The 21,838-nt window shown below is 35.6% G+C and overlaps 1 protein-coding gene across 6 annotated transcripts in view; it reads right to left on the bottom strand.

The window, feature by feature from the left end:
* NOX4 (NADPH oxidase 4) overlaps positions 1-21,838 on the bottom strand; it is a 175,299-nt gene that overhangs the window by 121,500 nt on the left and 31,961 nt on the right. For all 6 annotated transcript variants that reach the window (XM_030828912.1, XM_030828913.1, XM_003254496.3 and 3 more), the window contains 2 exons: positions 5,228-5,338; positions 3,073-3,157 (listed from right to left, as the gene is read on the bottom strand). In XM_030828912.1, coding sequence (XP_030684772.1) covers positions 3,073-3,157; positions 5,228-5,338 — 196 coding nt within the window. The remainder of the gene's footprint in view (positions 1-3,072; positions 3,158-5,227; positions 5,339-21,838) is intronic.

The following is a 21,838-nucleotide window of genomic DNA, read 5'->3' as shown; positions in this document are numbered from 1 at the left end:
CACCCTTGGATATTTACCCAAAGGAACTAAAAACGTATGCCCATACAAAAACATGCACATTAATGTTTACAGCAGCTTTACTCATTATTGTCAAAATCTGGAAGCAACCAACATATCCTTCAATAGGTGAATAGATTAAAAAAAACTGTGGTACATCCAGATAAGGGAATATTATTTACACTATAAAAAGATGAACTCTCAAGCCATGAAAAAACACAAAGGAAACCTAAATTCATATTACTAAGTGAAAGAAGCCAATCTGAAAAGACTACATTTGCATGATTCCAACTATATTACATTCTAGAAAAGGCAGAATTATGGAGACAGTAAAAACAAATCAGTGGTTGTCTGGTGTTAGTGGGAAAGGAAAGATAAACAGGCAGAGCACAGAGGATTTTTAGGGCAATGAACTATTCTGCATGAATAGTGGTGGGTACAGATCATTACACATTTGTGCAAACCATAGAATGTACAGCATCAAGTGTGAACCCTGATGTAAAGTATGGATTTTAGGTTATAATGATATGTCAATTAATGTAAATTTATCAATTGTAAAAAATTGTACCACTCTGTCAGGGGATGTTGATAATGGGGGAGGCTATACATGCATGAGGACAAATGATATATGAAAACTCTCTATATCTTCCTCTCAATTTTGCTGTGAACCTAAATCTGCCCTACAGAAAAATCGCCTTTAAAAAATTTTAAGAGGAAAAAAAAAGGACAGGAAGCTAAAATGAGTTAAGTAACAAGCAAGGACAAGTTTCCATAGTAAAACAAAGGGTGTCTAGGTGTGACACAACTATGGCACAGGTATAAAATATTACTTACAAAAAACTCTCTGTGTCATATAGCTTCATCAATACCCAAATGTACAGTAAAATAATCCTTTGATATTAAATTAAAAGCTTATATATTAACTACATACTCTATGGCTAAAAAATGCAAAGTCATCTATAGACGAATTACTATTCTTTCTGAATTTCTCTGAAAAAAAAGTCATAGGTAACAGCTATAGAAAATACATAATTAAGGGATATATTCATCTTTTTAAAGGACCTCTTAGGTCAAAAGAATTTAGGGCTTCTAATTTTAGGCAGCAAGAAAGCAGCTAAACCAAACACTTTAGGGAGATTTTTTCATTTGATTCTCAAAACAAAACAATGTGGTAGATAGAGTCATCCCTATTTTACAGACAAGAAAACTGAAGTAAAGAAGGGTAATGTAGCCAAAGTCAGACCACTAGTGACTGGCAGAATGCAAACCCTCTGGAACACAAGCTCATGCTAGCTCAGTTGCTTGGTTGCTCTCCAGTTGAACTAGAATACTTGGACATGATTACAGTTTAGAACAAATTGAGTCACAAATATGCTGGTTTCATTATCCTCCTCCATTTCCGACCTTTCACTCTCCCTCTCCCTAATCTATCTCTAACCCTTACTATACCCTGGGTCCTTATCTCATCCTCACTGAACTGCTAATCCTATCCCTGAGCCTCTCCCCATCTATCACCTGCAGAGGTGGGACTACCAATTGGAAGACATTCAGAGATAAAACAATGAAGTTATCCATTTTGACAATGCTTGGCAATTTTTTACAAAGCTAAAAGTATAATAATTTCTTGGCAATAGCTGCATCAAAACATTCATTAGTCAAAATGGCCCTACTATCAAAACAGCTATGTCATCAAATAATGGCCAGGTGAAAATACCAGGTGCTATGCCACTGGAATAATTAACCCTTGCAACTGTAAATTATAATTACTAATTCTATCCTAAAAATTTCTATTCATTTTCTCATTTTAGTCTTAAATCTATAAGGTAAGTCCTGCTGTCAATCCATTTTACAGTTAAAAAGAACAACAACAACAGCAAATTGAGGATCAGAGAGGTAACATCACACATTAAAATAGAAGGGCAGCTGAGGACAGAATCTATGCATGGACTCCTCGGAATCCATGTAATTCATCACTATTTTTCTTACTTTCTGTTCCAAAAATTTGAAAAGTATCATCTAAAAGCTCAGGATCAAAATGTATTTTAAAAAGACTTATAATAACACAAAGATCATTGCTTTATTTTTTAATTTGGAAAAGAGCAGGATAAAGCTTCACAAATTTTGACATTTGTTTTTCTACCAAATATTAATATCAAAGAAATATTGATCACATATAATTTGGGATGGAATCCTAATCTACTAATGAGTATACCACATTCTAATTTTCATTTATTTGGCCAGGCACAGTGGGGCCCGCCTGTAATCACAGAGCTTTGGGAGGCTGAGGCAAGCAAATTGCATGAGCTCAGAAGTTCGAGATCAGCCTGGGCAACATGGTGAAAGCCCGTCTCTACAAAAAAATATAAAAACTAGCCAGGCGTGGTGGCACATGCCTGTAGTCCCAGCTTCTCAGGAGGCTGAGGTCAGAGGATGGCTTAAGCCTGGGAGGTAGAGGTTGCAGTTAGCCAAGATTGTACCGTTGCACTCCAGCCTGGGCAACAGTGCCAGGCCCTGTTTCAAAAAAATAAAAAATAAAATGTTCATGCATTTAAACTCATATCATATCATCACTTTCAGAGCTTGAAAACTTTTAGTCTGTTTCTTCCAGTAGTTCTTACTGGAATGAAATTACTTACTTTCAGGAAATAGTCATTATCAGCTTGGGGGCCAACTTTTGGATATCATAATGTAAAAATCATAAGACACATCCATTTTCTGTAGTTCCCCGTAGACAACCCTTTTTAAAAACATGGAAAAGAACTACTAAGCTATTTAATAAGAAAATCTTAAGTTGCTGACAGCAGATAACGTACAGAACGATAAAATCACACATTTTCCATGTATAATTTTATGTGTGGTTTAAAACACAAACCACACGACGATCTCACATTGTTCACCATTAATGACATTATATGTTAATATATCTGCAGGCAGTTACCCCAAATTGTCATCAGTGGTTGTTCTGGAAGAATAAGATTAGGGAAAACTTTCTCTGATCATTCTTTGTATGTCTGGAATGTTTACATTTAAATGTGTAATTCTAACAAATTATTTAATATCTTGTGGCTTTCTCACCTGAGAAAATACAGATAGTAACACCACAGGTAATATGGAATGTTCTGCTTTTATCCAACAATCTCCTGGTTCTCCTGCTTGGAACCTAAACAAAAATCATTTAATATGGTAAAAATAATGCAACAAATGTGATAAAAGTTTTTCAGTATAGCATTGTTCATTATGTCAAAATATGGTGGAAGCCTATTAATCAAAAATTGGTGAGATGAATTGTGATCCATCTAGTTAATGGGACACCTAAACCATTAAAAAATATATGTGAGAAGTCTATATTATTGATATAGAAAGATGTTCAAGACACATTGTTAGGTAAAAAAAAAAGTTACAAAAAAACTACACTGCGATCTTATATTGATCAATATTAATGGCATTACATGTTAATGTATCTGCAGGCACTTACCACAAATTTGTCATCAGTGGTTGTTCTGGCAGAATAAGATTAGGGTAAACTTTCTCTGATCATTTTGCATATTTCTGGAATGTTTAAGTTTTAAAATATATATGATTTCCTTTTGTAGCCAAAAAATAAGATTATTTTAAAATGAAGCAATCTCATCTATAGTTTGAAATGCCTGTTTGATCTTATAACAAAATAAAATATCAAGCACCTTTGAATCACTATTTCACACTTGGGGCAAATCTTTAAGAATTATTAAATACTGAGAGACTTAGGTGGGAACTTTTCATTCCCTGCCACTTATCTTCTCTTTCTCCAAGCCAAGCCAATAGCCAACCACAGGGATCAAAACCTAGCAGTTTAAATGGTAGGCAACCCAGAGAGAGTTATTTTCACAGATTACTGCATTAAAAGGAAAGAGTTTCTAAATATAATTACATAGAAAGGGTTGCGAAGTTTTCCTAGAGTAAATCTGCACACATTAAATTCATAGAACATCAAAGTGATCTCAAGTTAACAACTCCTTTTAAAATATCAATCTCTATCCAGCGGTGCTTTGCTTAGTGAATCTTAGGGAAGAAGAATCAACACGCACACACACACAGTCACACATATACACAAAAACAGTCAAAGACAAAAAAGAATTTTTGTTGAGTTTTAGCAGAATGACTAAGTGTTTTTCTGTTTTCTTACATACTTCATTTTACAACACTACATATAACACATGACATCACTATTTAATCAAGACATATTTCTCTGCACACGTATGTTTATTGCAGCACTATTCACAATAGTAAAGACTTGGAACCAACCCAAATGTCCATCAATGATAGACTGGATTAAGAAAATGTGGCACATATACATGGAATACTATGCAGCCATAAAAAAGGATGAGTTCATGTCCTTCGTAGGGACATGGATGAAGCTGGAAACCATCACTCTCAGCAAACTATCGCAAGGACAGAAAACCAAACACCACATGTTCTCACTCATAGGTGGGAATTGAACAATGAGAACACGTGGACACAGGGCCTGTTGTGAGGTGGCAGGAGGGGGGAGGGATAGCATTAGGAGATATACCTAATGTAAATGACGAGTTAATGGGTGCAGCACACCAACATGGCACATGTATACATATGTAACAAACCTGCATGTTGTGCACATGTACCCTAGAACTTAAAGTATAATAAAAAAGACATGTTTCTCAAGCCTATTACACACTTCAAAATGAGTATGTGTGTTAAGCAGAGATAAGTTGTTGCCAACACCAGCAATCATTTCATGTATTGCTCAGAATCTAAAGGGCGCTAGTTTGCTCACCTGAATTTAGCTAAGTGAAAATACAGAATCTCAATGAGACATGACATAATGGAAATAACTCAAATTAGGATTGACCTTAGCTCTGTCATTCACTAGTCTCAAAGTTACTCAAAGCCTCTATACCTGAGGTTTCTTGTGTGTGAAATGAAACTAACAATACCTGATTGTAGAATCCCTGTAAGAATTCGCCAGCATGTATGTGAAATACTAAGCATAGTGCTGGAAATCCCTGTTAATAATATTACTATTCTCCTCTGCCCTTATCTGGTTTTGCAGAATAACTCACAGATCATCTTGGCAGGTGACATGACTTCTACCATCATCTTAGAAGAAATCATTCCAGCCAAAATTCAGACTATGAAAAGTAAACAAACTAACATGCGACTGTTACACTTGATTTTTATGCTGGAATTTGAAACTAGGACTGTTTTTTCTTACCTTCTGTGATCCTCGGAGGTAAGCCAAGAGTGTTCGGCACATGGGTAAAAGGATAAGGCTGCAGTTGAGGTTAAGAACAGATGCAGAGGCTCTGCTTAGACACAATCCTAGCTGAACAAATAAGGCAAAGTCAGCACACAGTTAAGGACAGTAGTAAAGCCTTGTCCTGGCTCTACAAGCTACAGGTCTCACTCTATTGCTCTTTTAAGAATCACGCCAAATACCAACTCTTTCAAGAGCCTTGAATAGTCTTCCCTTTTCCTCTCACTAAAACCCCCTTTGAACAACTGTTTTCTTTCTGTTCTGCACTGCCACAAAACAGTGCTCCTCTCATTAATGCTAATGTTACAATCACCTGAAAACACTGTTGCCACAGAAACTCCATTTCTTGTTCTGCCCCTACCCCATTGTTCTGGCTGTTAAGAGCCTTAAGAGTTTCTGTATATACTGCACCTCCACATTCATGTGGTGTTGGACCCTTTATTCACTGATAAGGTCACAGTTTTAAATGACATTTTTCTTGTGTGTTCTCTCTCTCTGGAACACTCAGTCTCCACACAACCCGCCCATTTACACACCACAGCTTTTCTGCAAGCTCTGCTTATCACTAACTCTACTCATCTTTCTGGTCACATGGTAAGCACGACTCTTCTAGAGTTCTTCCCTGATCAGAAACTAGGAGAGGACCCACTGGTATACATGCACTCATTGCTGTCCGTACTTCCCTGATTATGTCTCTAACCTTCTTTCTAATGTTTTTTAAAATTTTTGTTTTATTTTTCATTGACAAATAATAATTGTATATATGTATGGGTACAATACGATATTTTAATACATGTATGCATCATGAAATGATAAAATCAAGCTATTTTACATATCCATAACCCCAAAACACTTATCATTTCTTTGTGGCAAATAGATTTATTGATTGATTGATTGATTGATTGAGGCAGGGTCTCACTTTTTCTCCCAGGCTGAGTGCAGTGGTGCCATCAGGGCTCACTGCAGCCCCTTCCTCCTAGGTTCAAGCTATCCTCCTGCCTCAGCCTTCTGAGTAGCTAGGACTAGAGATGCATGCCATGTGATGAGAATATTTAAAATCCACTCTTAGTCGGGCATAGTGTAATATACCCGTAGTCCCAATTACTCTGGAGACTGGGGCAGGAGAATTGCTTGAGCCCAGGAGCTTGAGGTTGCAGTGAGTCATGTTCATGCCACTGGAGTACAGCCTGGGTGACAGGGCAAGACTCTGTCTCAAAAAATAAAAAATTAAAATTAAAATACCCTCTTAGCTATTTTGAAAAATACAATACACTATTATTAACTATAGTCACCCTGTTGTGCAATCGATTACCAGGCCTATTTCTCCTAACCCAAACTTTGTACTCTGTCCACTCTCATCCCCACCCTCTGGTAACCACCATTCTACTCTCTACTTCTATGATTTCAACTCTTTTAGATTCAAAATGTAAGTGAGATCATACAGTATTTGTCTTTCTGTGCCTGGCTTATTTCACTTAGCATAACATCCTCTAGATAATCCATGTTGTTGAAAATGACCAATCTTAAATAAGATGGTGCCTTGAAAAACTGAGATTCACATATTTGACTATGTCTTGGGAGGAGGATATATCCATTCTTTTGAGCACCATTTTCATTTGGTGATAGCTAACTTAACGCATTATCTTCATATGTTCACACTGAAAACATTACGTTCATACTAAAACAAATGAAGAATATAATGGAATAAAAATGCAGAGATGTTAGCAAAAGCACACCTATCTCTTACTATTAGCCACACATAGTTTGGATCAATTTACACTTATTAATACATTAAACCTCTTTCTGCAACCCTAGGAAGTAATTAACAATATTATCTTCCTTCTTAAAAAGAAAGAATATTGAGTCATCGTGAAGTTAAGAATTTACCTAACAAAAGACAATCAGAAAGTTGTGGAGCCAGAATTCAAACCCAGATATTCTGGCTCCAGCATTTATACTATTAACCCCCACTTTATCATGCTGCTAAATTGCCTTTAAAAAGAAAATGTCCAGAAGGCACATATTAGGTAATAAACATTTTGTTGAATGACTTGATGAATGAACAAACATTTGAGGTAAGTGGTTTTAGACAACCACCCTAGATAAGACTTCCCTCCTAGTAACCTTCTCCAGCCCCAATAAAGTTATTGTTCTTGTTCTTTTATCATTAAAGGAAGCCCAGGTATAAATATTTGAGAAGTACTAGACAAGGTCACAGCCTCATATACATTAAGGATTGCCTACACAGGGTGATTAGGATGGGATTCCTAGCATAATTATTCTGTTACTTCCATTCAGTGTGTGACATGTTACCTCGAATTTTTTATGTTTTGACCTATTTCTCTAAGTAAATGTTAAACCCCTCAAGACCAGGGTAAATATTTCTAAAATGTTTTAATATTACCCTACATTTTTATTTCAATTATCTGTTTATCAATCACTTTTGAATATATTTTTAATGTAATCATCAGATCTACTCTGACAAGCTGAGTAGATGTTACTATTGCCATGTCAGAGATGAAGAGCTGTTACAAAATAATAATAATTAGGTCCACAACAAGAAAACCTAAATTTAATGACTTAGGGTAGCGTCTGAACATTGACATTTTTGAAAGCTTTTCAGATGATTCTAATATGCCAGCTGGGTTGAACACCACTACTTAAGGCTATTTAGCCAACTGTAATGTTTACAAGTTATGAAACAATTACAACCATTAAATTATAATAAGTAAATGTAATTGCATATTTCCAAACTTACTGGCCAAATGTAGCTTTAAAAATAGCATTTTTTATATTACAAATACAAAATTAAATAGTCTGGGCATAAATAAAAAGCAAAGCAAGAACAATAAAGATCTCATCTATAGAAAGCTGACATAGTAAGGTACAACAAACAGGTTTACCATCTCTTTATCATCCAATACAGAACAGTCGCTAGGCTAAGTGTCTTTAATGAATCACTGAAAATATTTTCAAAAACCTTGTAAAGAAAGAACTATTATACTCCGTCAGATGACTTGTATAAGGATCTTAGAAGCTGTATACCTTGTCCAAAGTCAAACTAGTGGAAAAGGAATTCTGTATCCTGGACTCTATGACTCTTTTTATCTCAGGGTTAAAACTAGGGCAAAAAAATGTACTGAAGGATATGGAAGGATAAATATTAAATTGACAGACATGAGAAAAGCCTACTCCAATGGCTCCTATAGGCCATATACATTATGCTTAGTTGCCAGTAAAGTATGTTAGTTAAACACAGGTCTTGGGTTTCATCTTCCATCAAGCATGACTACCTTAGTTTATTACTTAGTCACGAGTTACCCCTATAGTCCTAGCCAGCACCATTTCCTCTTTAGTTGGTATATGAATTAATGTGTTTGTGTCTTATAATACCTCAAACTTCTCTGACTTTCTATGCATTACCTTGATTCTTATATATTATCACAAGGACATTCCATGTAGAAGCAGAAACCCCAAAGGTATTTCATTTCTCCTTATAACTGCCTCTCATATCTAGGATCTGGCTTACTCCTCCTTTCTACCCTTTTCCTGCACCCAGGTAGTAAGTTTTTCAAAAGCAGGATCCTTTTTTTACAGCTATGTATCCTCAGCCCTAATACAGTGGTAGTATTCAGTAAATCTGTGTTGAATTGAGCAGAATCTTTAAACACAGGTACCATGCTCTGATAAGCATTTTATTTGGTTACAACTCTCAAGCTTGTTCAAATATTTACAATCTTTGTGGTTATTTTATTCACAAAGCTTGTATGTCCACCAATAACTTTAAATTGCTCAGTATCATGGAAAATATTATGAGGTGGTCACTGAAAACTCCCCACTGTCATCAAGAAGATAAAGTCATATATATATATGAAACAAAAAGCAGGCATTTCAAGAAAATTCCTAGTTACATTATTCTTACTCCAAGAATCTGTAGGCTACTCTATCCATCAAATTGGGCAATCAATAAATCTTGAGTGAATACACATATGGGAGCTAAAAAAAAGAAATTGAACTCATGGAGACACAGAATAGGCTGAGAAGAGTAGTGGGAAGTTGGGAGATGAAGAGGCAATGGTTAGCAGGTACATGAACACAGTACCCATTAAAAGGAATAATATCTATTGTTTGATAGCACAATAAGGCAACTATAGTTAACAATAATTTACTGTATATTCCAAAATAAATAAAAGGGTGGAATTACAATTTTTCCAGCATAAAGAAATGATAAATGGTTGAGGTGATAGATATCCCAACTACTCTTATTACACATTGCATGTTTGTATCAAAATATCATGTGTACTTTATACATATATACAATTACTATAATAATTAAAAATTAAAATTAAGAAGGTAAATCTAAGCAAGCTTCAAAAAGAAGTCTTGTGTGAATAACTGAATGGATGAATAGAAATAAATAATAACTACATTTAGAATACATATATTTTGACAAATATAAATGCACAAATATTTCTATTAACAGATTTTGAAAAGACTAAAGATTTAGTCTAAAAAGAAAGTAGGACAAGACCCAAGACGGCTGACTACATATAGCCAGGGGCAACATCTCACACTGAGAGGCAGGGACATGGGGAAGACTAGCAAACTCTGAGCAGATCTTCAGCAGGAAAGCATTGAGAGTGGATGGAGTGAGGACACAGTGAGCTGAACTTGGGGAGGAAGCTGGGAGCCCTGTAGGGCGCTGCTGAGCACTGGAACTCATTCCTGGACCCCAGCAACTCCTGGGGAAGGAGTGAGTTAAACAGGTAAGGAGTGGTCTGTCCTCACCAGGAACCCCCAAAAATCCTGGCAGCAAGAGAGCCCATGACTCCCACAGACAGAGGGTTTGGCACAGGAACAGCTGCAGTGGAGTATGGCTAGGGTGCCCATCCCCAAAGACTCTCCATGTCCTTCTAAGTGACATCAGCCTTTGAGAGACTGTCGGACCTGGACAGAGCATGGTGGTGTTGCAAATGTGATGGGACCAGTCCAAACTGCACACCCTCTGTCTGCTGGCCTCTCCTGGGTACAGCCTGGCTGTATGTACCTGCCTGAAGCACAGCCTCTGATGCCCAACCAAGTTGCTTCCCAGGGGTTATCATCATAGCTCCTTCACTGGAAGACTGTGCCTGTTTGTTGAAGAGCTCCAGTAGACCAGCCCCTGACAATGCACACTAGCCAACCTGCAGCCTTGCCCCACTACAGTCTCCCTCTCCCCATGTGGGCAGACCTCACCTCCCTTACCCAGCCAGTATGTGTGTGTGAATGCATCCCACTGTGCCACCACAGATGATGCAAACAGAGCTCACTGTCCAACCCCTTGCTGATGCAGGTGCATACTGTTACACTGCCACCAACAGCACAAATGTGTACAAGGACGCTGGCAACTCTGCCTCTGCCACCGCCCTGCACCAGCCGCACTGCCACTGCCATAGGCATGAGCATACACAGGACTACTTCAGGCTCACTCCCACCAGTGCGCCACCCAAGCCAACAGGAGTGAACCCTGACAGCACCAGCTTTGTAGAGTTGTGGCCAGTAGACTGGGACACCTCAGCACCCCTAGTGAATCAGATTCGTAAGCTCAAAGGGCCAGAGACCGAAGCTTGGGGCCTAGTACAGGCTCCCAGAGTTAACATGCAGTCCAGGAACACTTAGCTGATCCTTGGCCCCCTAAAACCTTCCAGAAATAAAGTCAGTCTACTGAACCTACCTTAAACCACAACCAAACTTCCAAAGGCATCAAAAAAAATAAAATTGTAAAAACCTCCATCCAAAGAACAGTAACTTCAAAGACTAAAAGAACATCAGTCCACATAGATGAGAAGGAACCTGGCAACTCAAAAATCTAGAGTGTCTTCTTACTTCCAAATGACCACACTAGGTCCCAAGCAATAGTTGTTAACTAGGCTGAAATGGCTAAAATGACAGAAATAGAATTCAGAATATAGATAGAAACAAACTTCATAGAGATTCAGGAGAAAGTTGAAAGTGAATCAAAGGAAACTAAGAAATACAATAAAATGATGCAGGAACTGAAAGATGAAATGGTCATTTTAAGTAAGAACCAAACTGATCTGATAGAGCTAAAAAGCTCACTCCTAAAATTTCATGATCCAATCACAAGTATTAATAGCAGAATACACCAAGCTGAGGAAAGAATGTTGGAGCTTGAAGACCAGTTCTCCAAATTAATTCAGACAAAAACAAAGAAAAAAGAATGAACGAAACCTCCAGGAAATATGGGATTAAGTAAAAGGGCCAAATCTACTAATTGGCATCCCTGAGAGAGAGTAAGCAAATTGGAAAACATATTTGAGGATATAATTTATGAAAATTTCTCCAACCCTGCTAGAGAGGCTATTACTCAAATTCAGGAAATGCAGAGAACCCCTGTGAGATCCTATACAAGATAACCATCCCAAAAACACAGTCATCAGATTCTCAAAGATCAAAATGAAAGGAAAACTGTTAAAGACAGCTAGAGAGAAGGGGCAAGTCAAACTACAAAGGGAATACTTTCAGGCTAAAGTGCACCTTTGAACAGAAACCCTACAAGGCAGACAAAATTGGGGGCCTATATTCAGTATTCTTAAGGAAAATAAATTTCAACCAAGAATTTCATATCCAGCCAAACTAAACTTCATAAACAAAGAAGAAATAAGATGCTTTTCAGGCAAGCAATTGCTAAGGAAATTCCTAACCACAAGACCTGCCTTATAAGAGATCCTGAAGGGAGTGCTAAATATAAAGACAAGAGACCATTACCAGCCACGACAAAAACTTAAGTACACAGACCATTGACACTGTAAAGCAACTACACAATAAAGTCTGCATAATAACCAGCTAACAACATGATAATGGGAACAAATTCACATATATCAATAATAACCTTGAATGTAAACAAGCTAAATGCTTTAACTAAAAGACAGAGTGGCAAGCTGGAAAAAGACACAAGAGTCAACTGAATGCTGTCTTCAACAGACCCATCTGACATGCAATGACATTCATAGGTTCAAAGTAAAAGGATGGAAAAAAATCTACCAAGTAAACAGAAAACAGAAAAAAGCAAGGGTTGCTACTCCAGTTTCTGACAAAACATACTTTAAACAAACAATGAACAAAAAAGACAAGGGCATTACATAATGGTAAAGGGTTCAATTCAATAAGAAGACCTAACTATTCTAAGTAGATATGAACTCAACACAGGAGCACCCAGATTCATAAAAAATGTTCCTAGAGACCTATGAAGAGACTTAGATACCACATAAAAATAACAGAAGAATTCAAAACCCCACTAATTTTATTAGGCAGATCCTTGAGTCAGAAAACTAACAAAGATATTCAAGACATGATCTTGACCCATGACCAAATGGACCTAACAGATATCTACAAGACACTACCCCAAAACAAGTGAATATACAATTTTCTCATCTGCACATTGCATATACTCTAAAATTGACCACATGCTCCGCCATAAAACAATTTTCAGCAAAATTTAAAAACCTAAAATCATACCAACCACACTCTTGAACCGCAATGCAATAAAAATATAACTCAACACTAAGAAGATTGCTCGAAACCATACAATTACATGGAAATTAAAGAAACGGCTCCTGGATGACTTTTGGGTAAACAATGAAATTAAGGTAAAAATCAAGAAATTCTTTGAAACTAAGAAGAATAAAGATACAAGATACCAGAATCTCTGGGATACAGCTAAAGGAGTGTTGAAAGGAAAGTTTTTAGCACTAAGCACCCACATCAAAAAGAAAGACTTCAAATTAACTACCTAACATCACACCTAGGGGAACAAAAAATAACCAAAATCAGAGCTGAACTGAATGAAACTGAAGGAGGAAAAATCATACAAAAGTTCAACAAATTGTAAAATTGGTTTTTTGAAAGAATAAGACTGATAGACTGCTAGCTAGACTAATATAGAAAAAGAGAGAAGATCCAAATAAACACAATTAGAAATGACAAAAGAAACATTATCACAGGCTTCACAGAAGTACAAAAAACACTCAGAGACTATTATGAGCAGCTTTATGCAAACAAACTACAAAACCTAAAAGAAATAAAGACATTTCTGGAAACATAAACCCTCCAAGATTGAACCAGGAAGAAATAGATACCCTGAACAAACCAAATAATAAGTTCCAACATTGACTCAATAATAAAATTCCTACCAACCAGAGAAAGCCCAAGAGAAGACAGATTCATAGCCAAATTCTACTAGATGTATAAAGAAGAGATAATATCATTACTACTGAAATTACTCCAAAAACATGAAGTGAAGAGACTTTCTCCTAACTCATTCTGGTACCAAAACCAGCATCATTCTGGTACCAAAACCTGGCAGAGATACTACAAAAAAAAGAAAACTTCAGGCCAATATCTTTGATGAAAATCGAAGCAAAAATCCCCAACAAAATATTAACAAATCAAGTCCAGCAGCAGTCAAAAAGCTAATTCACCACAATCACGTAGGTTTTATCCCTGAGACAAAGGTTGCTTCAACATACACAAATCAATAAATGGTATACATCACATAAACTTAAATATTAAAAAACCATGATCATCTCAATAGATGTGGAAAAGGCTTTGAGTAAAATTCAACACTGCTTCATGTTGAAAACACTCAACAAACTAGGCACTGAAGTAACATAACTCAAAATAATGAGAGTTATCTATGACAAACCCACAGCCAACATCACTTTGAAAAGGGAAAAGCTATAAGCATTCCCCTTGAGAACTAAAACAAGACAAGGATGTCCTCTCTCACCACTCCTATTGAACATAATACAGGAAGCCCTAGACAGAGCAGTCAGCTAAGAGAAAAATATAAAGACATCCAAATAAGAAGACAGGAATTCAAATGATCTCAGTTTGCAGATGATATGATTCTATGCCTAGAAAATCCAATAATCCCTGCCCAAAAGCTCCTAGATCTAATAAACAACTTCAGCAAAGTTTAAAGATAAAAATATCCATGTATAAAAATTAGTAGCATTTCTATACACCAACAATGTTCAAGCTGAGAGCCAAATCAAGATCATAATCCCATTCAAAATATCCACAAAAATAATAAAATACCTAGAAATACAAATAACCAGGTAAGTAAAAGACCTCTGTAAGAGAATTACAAAACACTGCTGAAAGAAATCAGAAATAACACAAACAAATGAAACAAAATTCCATGTTCATAAATGGGAAGAATCATTATAGTTAAAATGGCCATACTGGCCAAAGCATTTTAGAGATTCAATACCATTCCTATCAAACTACCAATGCCAGTCATCACAGAATTAGAAAAAAACTATTTTAAATTCATATGGAACCAAAAAAGGACCCAAATAGCCAAAGCAATACCAAGCAAAAAGAACAAAACTGGAGGTCTCATGTTACCTGACTTCAAATTACACTACAAGACTACAGTAACCAAAGCAGCATAGTGCTGGTACAAAAACACACACATAGGCTAATGGAACAGAATAGAGTGCCCAGAAATAAAGCTGCACACCTACAACCATACGATCTTTGACAAAATCAACAAAAGCAATCAATAGGAAATAATGGTGCTAGGATAACTACAACTATATCCTCCTAGCAACAATATAAATGGTGCTAGGATAACTGGCTAGCCATTTGCAAAAGATTTAATCTGGACCCCTTCCTTAAAGCAATATAAAAGTCAACTCAAGATGAATGAAAGACTTAAATGTAAAGCAATATAAAAATTAACTCAAGACTTAAATGTAAAACCTAAAACTATAAAAAGCCTGGAAGATAACCTAGGAAAAATATCATTCGGGACATAGACCTTGGCAAAGATTTCATGATGAAGACAACAATAGCAATTACAACAGAACCAAAAATAGACAAATGAGATCTAATTAAACTAAGTAGCTTCTATACAACAAAACAAATTATAAACAGACAACCTACAGAATGGATGAAAATATTTGCAAACCATGCATCTGACAAAGACCTAGTACACAGATTCTGTAGGAAACTTAAACAAATTAAAAAGCAAAAAACAAACAATCTCATTAAAAAGTGGGCTAAGCAGATAAAAAGGCACTTTTCCAAAGAAGACATACAGGTGGCCAACAAGCATATGAAAACAATATTCAACATCACTAATTATTAGAGAAATGCAAATCAAAACCACAGTGAGATACCATCTCACACCAGTCAGAATGGCTATAATTAAAAAGTCAAAAAATAACAGATTCTGGGAAGGTTGCAGAGAAAAGGAACACTTACATGCTGTTCATGGGAATGTGAATTAGATCAGCCCCTGTGGAAAACAGTTTTGCAGTTTCTCAACAAAATTAAAACCAAACTTTCATTTGATCCAGCAATCCCATGATTGAATATACACCCAAAAGGATATAAATCATTCTACCATAAAGACGCATGCACACATACATTCATCACAGCACTATTCACAAGAGCAAAGACATGGAATCAACCTAAATGCTCATTAATGACAGACTGGATAAAGAAAATATTATATATATACACCATGGAATACTGCACAGCCATAAAAAGAAACAAGATCATGTCCTTTGCAAGAAATATGAATGGGGCTGGAGGTGATTATCCTAAAACAGAAAACCAAATACCGAGTGCATGTTCTCACTCACATTGAGTAGACAGGAACGTAAAGAATGGAACAACAGACACAGGGGTCTACTTGAGGGTGGAGGGTGGGAGGAGGGAGACATTCAACAAATTATCTATGTGGTACTATGCTTATTACTTGGGTGAAAAAAATAATCTGTACACCAAATCCCCATGAAACACAATTTATCCCTGTAGTAAACCTGCACATGTACCACTGATCCTAAAATAAAAGTTTAAAAAAATATGAGAAGAAAATATTTAAATCCAATATTAACATTATGGAGCAGAAGAAAGTGGAATGAGGGGAACAAAACCTCAAAGTCACAGGTCTTAAAGTAAAATTGACCAGTAAAATCCCACTATTATCTCTTTCAAGTTATGGAAAAACTATTTGAATTTTCTAATGTTTTCATTACTCATCTGCCAAGAGAGAACATAATACTACTATGTGAGGAAATTCAGCCACAAACTACTTGTAACATGCCTCTAAAACGTTTTCTATTCAATAAATGCAATCCTTAGTAAACTTTTGTTTTATTCTGCTACTTTTGGGAAGAAAGAAGAAAAAAAGGAAGAAAGAGAGCAAGGGAGGGTCAGAAGGATGAACGAAAGCTAGCTAACTACATTACTATATAACAGCAACAAATATTTTTAAAAACATATTTTAAAGTTTTTATTTTATGAAAGTAATAAAAAATGTAAATTTTCTAGTAAAAAACTTAACAAAAAAACAAACCATAAGACACATGTAAAAACAAGGAACTAAAGGAACATAAGAGAAGGGCTAAGTAGATAACTAATACACCATGTTTCATGTAGGGAGATTTAATATTGTAAAGATGCCAATCTCTCAAAATTGATTTAGAAACTCAGTGTAACTCCAATCAAACTCCAGTAGGTTTTCTTCATAAAACTTGGCAAGCTGACTTTAAAATGTATGCAGAAATGCAAAACAGCAGAAACAAAGTAAAACACTAAAAGAAAAGGAGAAATAATTTGGCCTTCACATAATAGAACTTACTATAAAAGTTACAGTAATTCAGAATGTGTTTCTTGTGTATAGATAGATAAACTGACCAACGGAACAAAACAAAGACCTATAAACAACTATATATATATCAACTAGGATATGTGACAAAGAGGCATGTCAGATTAATGGGAAAAGAAGAGTCTATTCGATGAAGGAAAAAATTGGTTATCATATGGAAACAAAATCACATAACATCCTTGTTTCAAACCATCCGAAAACATTAGTTTCTGAATAGTTAAGAACTTAAATATCAAAATCAAAATTCAAAAGTTTTAATAGAACATAATATATGAATCTTTTATTTTTATTTTTTTAATTTTATTATTATTATACTTTAAGTTTTAGGGTACATGTGCACAATGTGCAGGTTTGTTACATATGTATCCATGTGCCATGTTGGTGTGCCGCACCCATTAACTCATCATTTAGCATTAGGTATATCTCCTAATGCTGTCCCTCCCTGCTCCCCCCACCCCACAACAGTCCCCAGAGTGTGATGTTCCCCTTCCTGTGTCCATGTGTTCTCATTGTTCAATTCCCACCTATGAGTGAGAACATGCGGTGTTTGGTTTTTTGTCCTTGCGATAGTTTGCTGAGAATGATGTTTTCCAGTTTCATCCATGTCCTTAACAAAGGACATGAACTCATCATTTTTTATGGCTGCATAGTATTCCATGGTGTATATGTGCCACATTTTCTTAATCCAGTCTATCGTTGTTGGACATTTGGGTTGGTTCCAAGTCTTTGCTATTGTGAATAATGCCGCAATAAACATATGTGTGCATGTGTCTTTATAGCAGCATGATTTATAATCCTTTGGGTATATACCCAGTAATGGGATGGCTGGGTCAAATGGTATTTCTGGTTCTAGATCCCTGAGGAATCGCCACGCAGACTTCCACAATGGTTGAACTAGTTTACAGTCCCACCAACAGTGTAAAAGTGTTCCTATTTCTCCACATCCTCTCCAGCACCTGTTGTTTCCTGACTTTTAATGATCACCATTCTAACTGATGTGAAAAAAAAAATATATATATATATGAATCTTTTAGACATTAGCATAGCTACGGATTTCTCAAGACATAAAAAGTTAGAAATCAATCAAAACAAGTAATACATTAAATATACAGGCAAAATAAAACTATTTTTTTCAATGTCAAAGAAATGAGAAACTCAAAATTCACAATAGTGGTAATCTCTTGCAGGAAGAGAGAAGAAAAGGATAGACATATGATGAGATAACCAAATATATAGACGTAAATTATTTATAATGTTCTAATTCTAGATGTATGTATGGATATTCATTATATCATAAGTAATTTGTATAAAATAAATAAAGGAGGATCATGCCTAAATTAACAAATTGGGATAGGAACTGAGGAATATTAGTAATCAGATTCTGTCCATTTAATATAAACAAATAAAAATAATTATGTATGTAAATTGTTTAATTCAATGCCTGTCATATAGCAAGACTTTCTATTAATAATAATAGGAACACTATTCTCTGGACTACCACTGAAGCCTACATCCCAGATCAGCTGTGCTTCATACAAGCTAATTATAATCACATGACACAACATAATTTTCAAAGAATCAGTCCCCTTTGGTATTGATGCAATATTTTTTGGCAACAAGTTTGAATCATATTCTTGCTAGCTTGTCATCTGTTGTTGTCTGGTACTATTCACACCTTTTATATGAATAGTGTATAAAAATATAACAAGAGATGGGGTCATATCTGTATATTTTTCCTGAAGTAGGCCACAATACAACTTTATTTTAATGACCCTGACTAAGAATATGTGTAAGACAGATGCTTTTCTTGAATTTGTTCATGCACTTGATATTTCCAACTTAACTGTTGGCAAAATGTCAACTTTGTGTTTATTGTCAGCATATGAAATATAGTTCCTGAAAGGGAGACAGGATAATAAATAGTGTTTTCAGGAAAGCAGTAATTTTCAATGACTGATATAAAAAGTAATTAATATGTCCAGTTAGGCTATTTCTACATCTGAAGTTGGAACACCTTAGGGATACAGTTTAATGGATATACCAGTAAGTGGACAAATAGATATAATACTCTCTGGACTATCTAAAAAAGGTTAAATATAATTTTCTATCTCAATCAGTAAAATAATTATCATCTGAGAGTGACAGATTTTTCTTGTTTATATAGGCTTCCAGAGAAATAGAATAATTATCTCTTTTGATCTGGCATTTGCATATGATAAGAATATTTTAGCTCAAAGGATTGTATGTGACAATTGTATTTGTAGTTTTAATGTAGCTGAACAACAGTTAATTTAAAATACATCAGCTAAAATCTATTACAAAAATTCAGGAATTAAGAGATACAAATAAATCATCCATATTTCCTTTGAGATTCAATGCTTTAAATAAAATTTTTATATATCTTCATTGTCTAACTATGTATTGCATGTCTGGAAGTGCTTTATTATTGTGTTTATATTAAATCCCACAGTAATTTAATTCAAAGTGGCTTTAAGTGTCCCCTTGGGATAAATAGAGCTTATTTTAGCATCAACTTCTTCATGATTCTGCAAAATCCAACTGGAAATTTTACCAAGAACGCACTTTCTCATACACGTTTGTTCCTGAATATAGTTCGTTTTTTAAACTAAGAAGAAAACTTTTTACTAGGTTTCCAGAGTACAAAACGTTCTCATTCAGAAGCAGTGGAGTGAGGAAAATGGAGACGGACCCATTTTTAAGAGGCAAGATTGTAAGAAAACATTTTATCTAGTTACTACGTGGGCAATATTCTGTTAGCTAAACAGATTGTTTTGTTTGATCATTATTAATCCATAAGCTTCATAAGCATCAATTACCTCAGGTGTTTATTTTTTAAAAAGTGACTGCTCTAAGTTATGTGTCCAGTCCATTCTGTGCGAATGATTTGTTTTACCCTTCCCAGCTACTCCAGAGTTTTTTAATTTAATCAGGTTACTTGTCACTAGATGGAAGTGTTATTTTCAAGTTTCAAGTCCCACCTGTCAAGGTGTCGAAGATACATAATTAACTGAGGATTCCATATGTAATTTTTAAAACTACAAATAGATTTTAAATTAGGACGTATAAACAAAACAAAGTTTAGTTTTTGTTATGAACTAAATGCCGTTTCTCTCCAAAATTCATTTGTTGAAGCCCTAGTCGCCAATGTGATGGTATTTGGAGTAACAGCCTTTGATACAAAATTAGATGTAGGTGAAGTCATGAGAATGGAGTCCCCATGATAGGATTAATGCCTTTATTTTGTTAAAAAAATTTTATTATACTCTAAGTTCTGGGCTACATGTGCAGAAAGTGTAGGTTTGTTACATAGGTATACATGTGCCATCGTGGTTTGCTGTACTCATCAACCTATCAACTACATTAGGCATTTCTCCTAATGCTATCCCTCCCCTAACCCCCCGACCCCAAAAAGCCCTGGTTCGTGATTGTTCCCCTCCCTGTGTCCATGTGTTCTCATTGTTCAACTCCCACCTGTGAGTGAGAACATACAGTGTTTGGTTTTCTGTTCTTGTGTTAGTTTGCTGTGAATGATGGTTTCCAGCATCATCCATGTCCCTGCAAAGGACATGAACTCACCCTTTTTCATGGCTGCATAGTATTCCATGCTATATATGTGCCACATTTTCTTTATCCAGTCTATCATTGATGGGCATTTGGGTTGGTTCCAAGTCTTTGCTATTGTGAATAGTGCCACAATAAACATACATGTGCATGTGTCTTTATAGTAGAACGATTTATAATCCTTTGGGTATATGCCCAGTAATGTGATTGCTGGGTCAAATGGTATTTCTATTCTACATCCTTGAGGAATCGCCACACTGTCTTCCACAATGGTTGAACTAATTTACACTCTCACCAACAGTCTAAAAGTGTTCTATTTCTCCATATCCTCTCCAGCATCAGTTGTTTCCTGACTTTTTAATGATTGCCATTCTAACTGATGTGAGATAGTATCTCATTGTGGTTTTCATTTGGATTTCTCTAATGACCAGTGATGATGAGCTTTTTTTCATATGTTTGCTGTCTGCATAAATGTCTTCTTTTGAGAAATGTCTGTTCATGTCCTTTGCTCACTTCTTGATGAGGTTGTTTTTTTCTTGTGAATTTGTTTAAGTTCTTTATAGATTCTGGATATTAGCCCTTTATCAGATGGATAGACTGCAAAAATTTTCTCCCATTCTGTAGGTTTCCTGCTCACTCTGATGGGATCTGATTAAACTAAAGAGCTTCTGCACAGCAAAAGGATTAATGCCTTTATAAGAAGAGGAGGACACCAGAATACGCTCTCTCCTTCTCTCACTGGGTTAGGATACAGCAAAAACGCAGCCATGTGTAAACAAGGAAGAGGGCCCTCACCAAACCCTAAATCTATTGGCACTGTAGTCTTGCACTTCCCAAGAAACAGAAAAATGTTTGTTGTTTAAGCTGCCTAGTCTATGATATTTAGTTATACCAGCCTGAATCAAGACAATCCTGTAGAAAAATATTTTTAAATGCCATTTAAAGTAAGTTATTGAAAAGCATAATATCTAGGTATACCAAGTACATGGTTATTTTCTTAAAATCTCAAACAGTTTCTTATCTTAAATATTCTACTTAATAAATATAATTTTGAAACAGTTGAGAGGGATACAATTTCCTTACCTATAAAACAAATATAACATAATAATCCTAGCTGTTAGGGCTTTTCAAAAAGTAAAAACAGTCTAAAAAACGCAGGCAGTATATAGAGTTAACTTATTGCCATAGGGTCACTGGATCACATCCTTTCGCTAAACATTTTTTTCTGTACTTTTAAAGTGAGTGCTATCTGTTCCACTTATATTATTAATTGAACACATATTTATTGTGATCGGCACATATTT

The sequence above is a fragment of the Nomascus leucogenys genome, chromosome 15, assembly GCF_006542625.1.
Source record: "Nomascus leucogenys isolate Asia chromosome 15, Asia_NLE_v1, whole genome shotgun sequence".
Taxonomy (NCBI): Eukaryota; Metazoa; Chordata; class Mammalia; order Primates; family Hylobatidae; genus Nomascus; species Nomascus leucogenys.
The sequence above is the reverse complement of the archived record's forward strand: the minus strand, read 5'-3'. Positions and strand labels throughout refer to the sequence as shown.